This window comes from Nelumbo lutea, chromosome 4 (assembly GCF_056320005.1).
Source record: "Nelumbo lutea isolate HS-2025 chromosome 4, American lotus-T2T, whole genome shotgun sequence".
NCBI lineage: Eukaryota > Viridiplantae > Streptophyta > Magnoliopsida > Proteales > Nelumbonaceae > Nelumbo > Nelumbo lutea.
The window spans coordinates 18571723-18582931 of NC_142687.1; the positions used below are offsets into that span (position 1 = coordinate 18571723).

An 11209-nucleotide genomic window follows, 5' to 3' on the forward strand; every position below is an offset into this window, starting at 1 on the left:
TAAATGTGATGGCCAATTAGGTGTTGTTTATCAAAATTCATGGGTGGGTTTTGATTGGTCAAAACTCTTGTGATATCATGTCTTTTTCGCATCATAGATTTTCCCTTTAGGCTCTGTTAGGTTTGAAGGAAAAGAAAGAAAAAATTAGGAAAACCCATACAAAGTTCGTATAGGTGTCCTAAACTTTCCTTTTCTTTCAAACCAAACACAGTCTTAGTGAAACACCCGAATCCTCCACAGGGGCTGTGTAGCACTACACTAATAACTAGTGATATAATGCGAACCTTGCTGAGCCAGCATTACCCACATTTTTATGCCGCTCACGCCATGCCGGCATGGTCCACACAGGTTGGGGGTGGAGCCCAGCACAAGCCTGGGCCCGTGGCCCATAGGCCTTAGGCTGGCTGGTCTGTATTATTTCATTTTCTTTCTTTCTTTTATTTCCATTACAAAAAATCAAAAATTCAAAAAATTATAAAAAATAATGAAAATTTGAAGGAAAAATGACATATTCAATTATTTCAATTAAAAGTTGAAAAAAATTATTTTATATAAATAATCAATTCATACAATAAATGTTATAATAAAATGATTAAATGATATGTTGGGTTGGGCTGTGGATTGTGGCAGCACGAGCCCACACACGCTGCAGCCTGCAGGCTAACACAACCCATGGGCCAAAAATCCTCAGCACAGCCCGGCCCCAGGGGTTGTGTGATTGTGTCATGGGGCTTGACCTGTATAACACCTTTATTATAACACCCTCCCCAAAGTCATTGATTGCAGAAATCGAATCCACGTCTCTGCTGAAACAAACCAACTGCTGCAATAGATTAAGAGCAGCCAGTACCTACATCCATTCAAAAACCTTTTTGTTTTTTTTGGCTGCAATTGAGAAACAATGCATTTGAGCTCGCTGCAATTCAATATATTAGTTGTATTTGATAATTTTTACAAAAATTTGGCAGATAGAAATTGTTGTAGTGTTAAGTAAGTACATATCGTTTCCTTATTCTGCCATTCTCATTCATGCAAATGCATGCTTACTCGTCTTTCTCTTCCTCGTCATCATCATCATTTTCATCGTAGTTGAAAGGGAGAGGTACTGACTTGAATGCACGGTATTTTCCCACATTATTCAAATGTTCATTCTCCAACCTGATCAACCAATAGTCGGATTCTCATCAGCAATTTAAAACAAACTACTAACTACTTCAACACTTCCAAAAAAATAAAAGTAAAACAGGAGCGTTTAGACAATTGAACAACAAGACAGCCTTCATGGTACCTGAAGAAATTCCAAATGCCACGACGAATGATCTCCAGGCTTGCGACTATAGCAATCAAAGCTTCTCTGTGTAGGAATGACACCTTAAAGTCCAACACCGTTTGCAACCATGCAAATCTCAGCAAGATATTCAGTATCTGCAATGAAACTTCTTAAGATTAATTGGGTTCTTGGAAAAATAACAGTGAAACAAACTAATTAATTCTCACCACCAAACTTCTTTCTTACTCACCATGGCTACGAAGTATACGCTTTTTTGTTTGATCAGGAGCTTGTCTCTCAACCAACGATTCTTAGATTGGCGCTGTAGAAGCCCCCAATCGACAACAAGGTCCCAGTATGTGCTAGTGATTGCTGCAATGGCCGACGTGATCCCGGCCATCACCCTCCAACCCTTTCCCCTGTCTAGACTGTAAGCTGTCCTCATAACAACGGCCACGATTGTTGAGAAGTATTTCAGCCCGTTGTATCCCTGCATTGGGTCCCTTTCTTCGTACAAACGTCGAAGACACTACAGCACACAAGAAACTATGCTGAGCTCAAACATATTAATATGGACTACAGAGCTTGAGTACTGTATGGAAAGGAGAGTCTGAACCTACTTGAAGGAAGCGGGACCAATAAGGTATCACTGCTATAATGAAATAGAAAGTGTTGTACACTCCACTTGTTTTACAAGTGTTGATTCTGTGTTTGTAGTCTCCCCAACCATAGTAGCAGATATAGAACTCCAGGCTTCTAATGGCTTGGACCTGGCTGGTTAGCTGATCTGCCAAGAAAAAATCCGGGAGGCTAACCTGTAGAAGAATTAAAGGAGGTTAAATTAATATTCAATGGATTCATCACGGAACAATTCCCATATGATTCTGTGTCCAAATTAATTCTCTCTTGATCATGTACCTTGTACAGAGGAGCACAAAGACAATGGAATGCACATTGTAGGAGGAAGTAGCGACTTGAGCGATATATGATGTTGAAGGGGCAAAATAAGATCACAATTATGAGCTACACACAGAAAGATTCACTAGTTAATATATATATATATATATATATACATATGCTTTTTATGAGTTAGAGATGCAGAGAAAATTCTGGGTGGGTCTAAGAAATCGTACAGCGAGTAATCCCAGAGGGAGCAGTTCAGTGAAAGCCTTGTAGTCTTTAGTTTTTGGATCCATCTCCATGTCCAGGTTTGAGAGAACACTGCCGAGTGCTAGTGCCCCAAGAACCGTGCTGACTAGGGAAACTTCACGGAAGCTCAACTCTGTTCCTGGCTTGAATCCAAATATAAATGGATAATTCACACGGCAGCGTCTCCAGAAGTAGATATTGACGGCATACATTATCATGTGCAGGACAATGAATCCAAACAAGCTGCAAGAAAGGTGGAAAAAAATTGAGATGAGATGAGATGAGAAGCTTGCCCCTTTGTGAAAAAAAGGGATGTGCCCGAATCAATGATCAGTACAGTAGATCATCTCGTGAACCAAGCGTGGTGCAGAATTACTGCCTGCAATATTTCTGCACCATGACACTGGAAACTCCCCAAAATGAGTTACTGAACATTTTGAAGTATTTCTGACTTACCTGTAAAGTGGAAACAAATTTTCCATGTACTGTGTACTCCCATCCTTGTCTAGAATATTTCGAGCACGGATAATTAAAATAAGAGCCACCAGTAGAGCTGCTGTGCAACCAGCAAAAAAACCTAAGAAATAACCAGAAACAGAGAATTCAGAAATAACCAAAGATCAGGATGGCAAATAAATTCTTCCTCTCTCTCTCTCTCTCTCTCTCAATTGTAGGTTTTAACTGTATTTGGATCCTAATTGGTACAAGGCAACAAATCTTACCCATGGAAAATGTAACTCTATGCCTTTCTTTCTTTGCTTTTGGTCTTAAGAAGCGTATTCCTTTTGTACGGTTTGAGTTGGAGAAGTGCTTGATGAATGTGGCCTCAACCCTCTCCATGACCCTAGTAACCTACAGGGCCAAAGAAAAAGCAAGATTAAGTCCAGTTTGATGGAAAATTAGGTAATCAGACAATGTAAACGTCAACAAGGCCCTGTTCTTAAAACATGAAGCTGCTTGAAAAGTATATCATTAGGTAACAAATGCAAGTGCAGAAACCATTCTAATACTCAGATAGATTGCATTATACTTAAGCCTCACCTCATCGGAGCTGCCGAGATAGGACGTGTCCACCATGTTCAGGTAAGCTTTTGATGCACCACGTGAAGTAATCTGCAAAAATTGGGAAATGGGAGTGAAACAGAGGTTCTTAACCAGAAGTTAACAGAAAGCAATAAAATTTTGGCAGTAGAGTGGGAATGTGACCTTGTCATATTTCTTCATTATCTTCGAGAATGCCAAGAGATTCATAAAGCTGGTTCATTCATTAAAAATGATGATCATCACTTAAATGGTTAAAAGGTAAGAGGAAAACACTTAAATGGAATTATATGTCATATATCCATCTATTATTCGCTACCTGTAGCTTTTTAGAAGCCGAAGCTTCTGATAGAATTCAGCAAACGCTCGCTTCAGTTGTTGTTCAATTTTCTTCAGATTCTCTTTACTGAAACTCAAATCTGTGTTTTTGGAAACCTTGAGGAAGCCTTTTATGGTGGAGCGCGGGGTCTCGAGTGTGTTGTTTATGTTTACACGGTTAAGAACATCTAATGGAGCTGGTCTACTGGCTTTCATTTTGTTGGGTTTCACTTCATGTACAGTATTATTGATGGTTCTGATTTCATTGTACCCACCGGAATCGTCTGAACCCTCTCTGTTGCTCAGCTCGACTTCTTGTATTGCATCCATGTGCTTTGCTGCAGATTGAACATCAGATGACAAAGTTAATCTTAAAAAATTTTTAGCAATTGATAAACGGGTCAGATTTGGGGTCATCTAGTTAGACCGACCAATGGGAATTGAAACAGGGAGGCACTTACTGCTGGCTCTAGCGCCAGATGGGGTGGAGGCCGTCACCGCCGCCGCAGAGGTAGCAATATCAGAAGCAAGACGAGCCATCTCGGCTGACCCATCGAACATCCCCGCCGGGGGATTTTCCACCTTAATCCGGAATGCTATCAGTGCATCCATCTGTTTGTTCAGCATGTCCGCCTCCTTCATCACCTCCTCCACTCTGGACTTGTAAAACTTGTTTACCTTGTTCAGTTCGTCGTCAAGCCTTTTGAAGTAGACGAGCTCGTACTCTCCACCTTCATCGGTGGACATTAGAAAATTAGACTTATAATAGCCGTCTGATCCCTCCTGAACCGATTTCACAAGTATCACTTGATCTTCAACGTCCCTGTGGGTGGGGCTCTTGAGGTTGTTGTACCTTTGCGTTAGGCCGCTGAAGGCTCTGTACATTGTCGACATACGGTTTAATCCAGGCCGGGCGCTTGCCGGAGGCCTAGTTCTTTCCTTGAAACGTTGAATATCTTTTAGTAAAGTCTTGAGATAATCGTAGTCCATGTAGGCCTCCTGCCACTCTGGGACCATTTGGGAGGCAAACTCCTTCCCGAACTTCATCTTTTTCCTGTTTCTGCTGCGAAAGAACCAATGTTTCTATGAACTATTTGACGGATGGATGGATGGAATGTAAAAGAAAAGAAATTGAAGACACTTATTCAATAGGCTAATTTCATCGACTTTCTGCTCTGCTACTCTCACAGGTGGGCGATCGAGGGTAAGAGAGGATAAACATGAACACGTAAAACTGCTATGAGAGAAGGGTGTTGTTGGAGAAGCATATATAATAAAATGGGAGGCGTCGAGAAGCAGGGTTTTTAACTGATCAGCTCTCCTTTTCATGGTTGAAAAAGTTGGGTGGCTCAACCTGACCTGGTCATGTATGTTGACAAAACAGCACGGAGGTTCAACTTCAAGCGGCAGGTGACGTTCATGCAATGACTTTCGTATTATTGAACCAAATTAGCCTAACCGATGGAGTCACATCCTTGGTAACTGGATGAGAGCAACGTTTTAAGTTTGATGTTTTAACTGCAACTCATTCAATTCCATCGTCTGTGGGGCGCTGAAATCAGTTCGTTCGACGATCCGGATGAAATTGGATTGGTGGAGTAAAAATTTTATTTTTAAATTTAATTAGCACTTTTATTTTATGCTGCCTCTTTTTTAAAATTTAAATTAATAATAAAATATATGCACCGTTTAACGATTTGGTTTATATTAATGTGGATACAGGGCATACGTGAACTAGAAATGAACACGTAACCACAAGATACTTCTGAGCTTTATAGACTATAGAGCTAGCAATTGCTTGCATTTTTTGACTTCCTCATGATAAAAGATCAGCCCATTTGTACAACCATGGACAGACAGTCTATATAACGCACCTTGACCTTTTCTGTAAAAATTTATTTGTAGAAGAAATTCCTTTTATGTTTGCCATGTGGCCACTGTTTGAGAACCCAATTGGCCCAAGTTAGACTGAACCCAACCCAAAACAAAAGCTTGGCTAACATTAGGGTGAAGGCCTTGGGTATTGTGACCCCACCCAAGCGCAATATTAACTTTTACTGTTTACACACCACAGTACCTTATCCTTGTCACTGTTTTCAAAACCCCTAATCGGTTCCTTTTTCTTCCAAAATTATTTTTTTTCTTAAAATCGTTGATTTTGGTCAATAAATTGCTGAACTGTTTGGTTAATCGTTCGAACCATTCGAATGATTTTGATCGTTTTTCAATTTTTTTAAATTTTTTATTTTTTTATCAAAATAGGCCGACTGTTCGGATTGAACGATCGAATCATTTAAACCGATAACTGAGCCCCTGACCGATTCGGTCACTGGTTCATTTTTAAAAACCATGATCCTTGTAATCTATACGGGCTTTCACATATATAATTATCAGAACGACAGAATTGAGACTAATTAGGGGATGCTTGGGATCGGTGCATTTCAGGACCCTTCTGTTTCACAAGTGGGCTCTCATTTATAAGTGATTAGTTTCATATTTTTTTGAGAAATACAAAAAAAAAAAAAAAAAAAAAGAATGCAAGTTGATTAATTTAAGTGATTTACATAATTGTATGACATCTCAAATTCAAATTTCATTAACATACCATGTCGTCGGGGTGATGAGGATTATTTAGGCGATTCAGAAACCAAAAATTTGGTGTTTTAACAAACCCCTCCTGTCCTAAATCACAAAGTTAATTATTACTAAAACATTATTTTGAAATACAAAACTACCAAATACTGTTTTTTTACCGATTCCATTTATTTGCTGATATAATATAACACACATAATACATCACATCAGCAAAAACGAAATGATCATGAAACACACATAATACATCTCAGCAAAAGGGATCCTTTTTTTCTTTTCTTAGTAGGCCCGGGCCCATTCCTAAGGTAAGTTATCAGAAATATCTTGTTTCATTGAGCCCATCCTTACGGATTTAGTCGTTTCTCCAGGGGATGAACCCGCATGGTCGCCAACGTCGATCCTTGTCAGCAAGGTCAATTGCACCTCTAAATAGTAAAAGGGAGAAAATTGTACTGCAATAATCAAAACTCAAAAGCATTCCAGCATACGACAAAATGAAATCGAATTGAACGGTCAAAGCATGATAATTTACTTAGTTCTGCCGCGTGAGGAAATTGTAGCAATATAGACTATTCGACCTTCTATGGTCAGGTCAGTGGAGTTCACTCTCTGGCCTCAGCAGCCTTTGTTTGAACGCAACCATTATACCGCTTTGTCGTTGGCCCAGCAAAAGCCATCACACACTGTCAGTGCGGGCACGGCTCTCTAATTTACAACATGGACAAAGCAATAAATCATTCACTTCAACCATTAGTCTTATCATTATTTAATACATTTTAAATATAGAAAATGTCATCATAGATTTACTAAAATTTATTCTATAATTTGTATTTTACTAAAACACTATTTATAATTTGTTATGGATTTAATCAATTTTTCATTAGATGACACTAGAAAATGGCAGTGTTGACCCTAATGGCAGTGTTGACACTAATGTTCATTTAAATAAAAATAAAAATATCACTATTGACTATATCTGGTCCATTGATAGAAATTAAGAACATAGGTGTCAATGGACCATGTTTGAGTTGAAACCAATCTAAATTAACAAGAATTTGAACAGACTAGACAATCTCTGGACTAGTCCAAAATGGTCCAAAATATTCATTGGACTGGATTAGACCAGGTCCATTCGTAATGAACTCACATTGGACGGAACCAAATTGGACCAAATCCAGTCCAATTGACACCCCTACAGAAGAGTATACAACTATTTTATATTTTCAAATTTATAAATAATTAATAATTATTCATATTTTATATAGTACTTCTAATAAATTTTTTATAATACAAAAATAACAATAATTAATTTCAATTAGGTTTATTCATTAAATTGATGAAACCGACCAACCTGATCAACTTGACCTAACCATATTGGATCAGTTTTGCTTCGGCCTTTCTTAAATCAACCAAAATCGGATGACTTGACCATTGATATATATTAATATTTTATATTTTAAATATAACTTTTAATATGAAAAAGTGGGAAATTTCCCATACTTCTTAGTCTAAAATGTTTTCAATCATAAATTAAATTTTTAAATTTATTTCTTAACAATTGTACTATAATTTTTAAAACTTAAATTTAATTTTCAAGTTTAAATCTTTTGAACCAACTGACCAAACCGAAAAATCAATCCAAACTGATATAACTTGAGTGGGTCTCTTTTCACAAATCGTCAGTCAATTTCAATTGACCAGGTCAATTTTGTCGGCAAAGCAACCTATAGCCGAACCAAACTAACTCATGAATACTCATAATTTCAAATAAATTAATAGTCTCATCTTTGATAAATAACAATATTTTAATCTCCAATCATTGTTGAAAATTTATAGCGAAAATACACAAATTTTGAAAAATACATTAATAATGAAAAAATACAATAAGTACTAAATATATATTAAATTAGTCAATAAATAGTATAAACTCAAATAATAGTATAATCTTTAATGAATATTAATCAATAATTTATATAAAAAAATACAATAAATGCAATAAGTACAATAAACAATATTTAAAATTTTCAATAATAATAATTTAATCTCCAATAATTATTGAAAGTTTTTTGATAAATAACAAAACAAAAATAAATTTATACATAATTATATTGAAAATAAATTTATCACAAAAAACAATAAATATTAATATTAGAATATATAATTGTCTAATAAATAAATATTAAGAGTTTAAAATTATTATTAATAAATATTAATTTTTATGAAAGTTATTTTCTCGAATTATTAATTGAAATAAGTGAAATTAGTTACTTACAATATTATGTAAAAATATTAAATTATTATTAAAGTTATTTAATTATTAATTTTGTAAAATATTAAATTATTATTATTTTCAATATTATGTTATAATTATTTTTCTATTTTTCATATTGTCATTAATTTATTACATAAATTCTTTATTTTAACTAATTTAAAATATAATTATGTTAAATATTTTTTATTTAAAATATTTAGTTACTTAACTACTAAAATAATATGTAATGTATTTAAATTTTAAAATATAAATTATTTATTAAATTCAATAATCCATAAAATTATAATTTATACTATTATTACATAATTTTATTATTAATTTTGTAAGATATTGAATTATTATTAATTTCAATATTATGCTAGAATTATTTTTCTACTTTTAAGAAATTTTTTTTTAATTTATTACATAACTTCGTTATTTTAACTATTTAAAATCTAGTTATGTTAAGTATTTAATTATTTAAATATTTAAATAATATGTAAAATGTTTAAAATTTGTTGTTATTTACTGAATTTAATAATCCATTAAATTATAATTTCTACTATTAATACGTAATTTCATTTTTAATTTTATAAGATATTAAATTATTATTAATTTCAATACTATCTTATCATTATTTTTCTACTTTTATGAATTTTGTTGAATTTATTACATATTTCGCTATTTTAACTATTTTAAATCCTAGCTATGTTAAATATTTATTTAATATGTAAAATATTTAATTTTCTTGTTATTTGAATTTTATTTATTTAAATCTATTACATATTACTAAATATTTTGTTATATAGTTATTTATATATTTATAATATTTGTTATTTATGATATTTATTTATTGAAATATTTAAATAAGATTTTATTTTTTAATGTTAAGTTTTTATTATTTGAATAAAATTTAAATTGATAATCCGGAAAAACAGAATTTAAATTGTTAGTATATAATTTTGTGATATATTTTGTAAAAATAATTTTTTTTTATGTTTTTAATAACTATTTTAAAGTTATTATATGATTTTATTAGAATATTTAAATAATTCTTAAATTTTTTAATCCAAACTTTCTTTAGATAGACATAGATAAAAAGTTGGGGAGAGGATACATAGGAATTAGAGATAATTTTGGAGAAAGTGGGAGAATTAGTTTAGGAGAAGAGATTATTTAGATTATTGGGAAAGTGCATCTCATTGGTTGTTTCAAAAATGACATGGAAAAAAATTAAAAAAAAAAAAGAGAAAATTTCTTGATCACTTTGTTTTAATATATATATATATATATATATATATAGATAGATAGATAGATAGATAGATAGATAGATAGATAGATAGATTATCTTAATCCCATCAATGTTCAATATGAATTCGGTGGATAAAATTCAAATCTAATCTATTTGAAAGTTCTTATTGACTCCCCATATAGCATTTCCTCTCCTATTAAGCAAAATTCTGCTTACATAGTATCCAACCATACATTGGGAATATCTTCTCTACATTTATGTTAAATTTTTGGGGAAATGTTTTCAATATACAGCAAGATTCCCATGCTTTCAAGTTCAAATCAGCCCCCCACAATGTCCTACACCACATCCCCGCCATGTATTTGGAACATCTCCCGATTGGATTGGATTGGATCATTAAAATGTAAATGTAAATGTATTTGGAACATCAACTGGACTAGACCCAATCTAGTCCAAATCCAATCCAATCCATTAAAATGTAAATGGATTGGATTGGATCAAATCCAAATTGAATGAAATATCAAAAATTATATAAAAGCACTTTGATAAAAATATTTTCATAAAATTTATTGAAAGTACTTTAGGAAAGTGCTTTTGTAAAAGTACTTTCATAGAAGTGTTTTTATAAAAGTACTTCAGAAAAGTGTTTTTTTGAAAAGTACTTCCATAGACATTTATAAAAGTATTTTTGTAGAAGTACTTTTGTAAAAGTACTTCCATAGAAGTGTTTTCATAAAAGTACTTTTGTAAAAGTGCTTTTGTAAAGTTCTTTTATAAAAGTGTTTCCATAAAAGTGCTTTCACAAAAGTGTTTTTATAAAAGTAATTCTATAAAAGTGCTTTCATAAAATCACTTCTATAAAGTTTTTTTTTGTAAAAGTGATTTCATAAAAGTGCTTTTGTGTAAAAGTACTTTTGTAAAAATGCTCTTATTAAAATGATTTTATAAAACCACTTCTATAAAAGTACTTTTTTAAAAGTGCTTTTGTAAAAGTATTTTATAAAAGTGCTTTCATAAAAGTTATAAAAGTGCTTTTATAAAAATGTTTCGTAAAAGTGCTTTCATAAAAGTACTTTCATAGAAGTGATTTTATGTTGTTTTTCAGTTTTGATTGATTTCAAATTGGACGAAAGTTTGGCCTCATGATCGGATTATTGGAAATTTGGTTTAGGTCTAATTCTAACCAATAAGAATATGGACCAATTTATTTTGGATTGGCCCAATCCAATAATTATAATGGACCATCCAAATCCGATTTAATTAAGTTTGGATCGGATTGGATCCAAACCAAAACCGATTGATTGACACCCCTACCAGAAACATGTCCTATGTTGTC

At 33.1% G+C, this 11209-nt stretch overlaps 1 protein-coding gene across 1 annotated transcript; it reads right to left on the reverse strand.

The window, feature by feature from the left end:
- Positions 1–906: 906 nt before the first annotated feature.
- LOC148854322 (phosphate transporter PHO1 homolog 3-like) lies at positions 907–5184 on the reverse strand. Its single transcript, XM_088985138.1, has 12 exons — positions 4240–5184; positions 3780–4116; positions 3626–3674; positions 3461–3532; positions 3142–3271; positions 2876–2996; positions 2404–2662; positions 2189–2293; positions 1891–2085; positions 1521–1799; positions 1289–1425; positions 907–1158 (listed from the first exon to the last, which is right to left on the reverse strand). Exons 1-12 carry the CDS (start codon positions 4823–4825, stop codon positions 1044–1046), a joined length of 2385 nt encoding a protein of 794 aa, XP_088841264.1. The 5' UTR covers positions 4826–5184; the 3' UTR covers positions 907–1043.
- Between the last annotated feature and the right edge of the window lie 6025 nt (positions 5185–11209).

Excerpts from the sequence above, each read along its gene's own strand:
- LOC148854322 (XM_088985138.1), bottom strand. The coding sequence starts at position 4,825 with ATGAAGTTCGGGAAGGAGTTTGCCTCCCAAATGGTCCCAGAGTGGCAG. Across the intron at positions 2,663-2,875 it reads AATTTGTTTCCACTTTACAG|CTTGTTTGGATTCATTGTCC; the intron begins GTAAGTCAGAAA and ends CCTTTCTTGCAG. Across the intron at positions 2,086-2,188 it reads TTTGTGCTCCTCTGTACAAG|GTTAGCCTCCCGGATTTTTT; the intron begins GTACATGATCAA and ends ATTCTTCTACAG.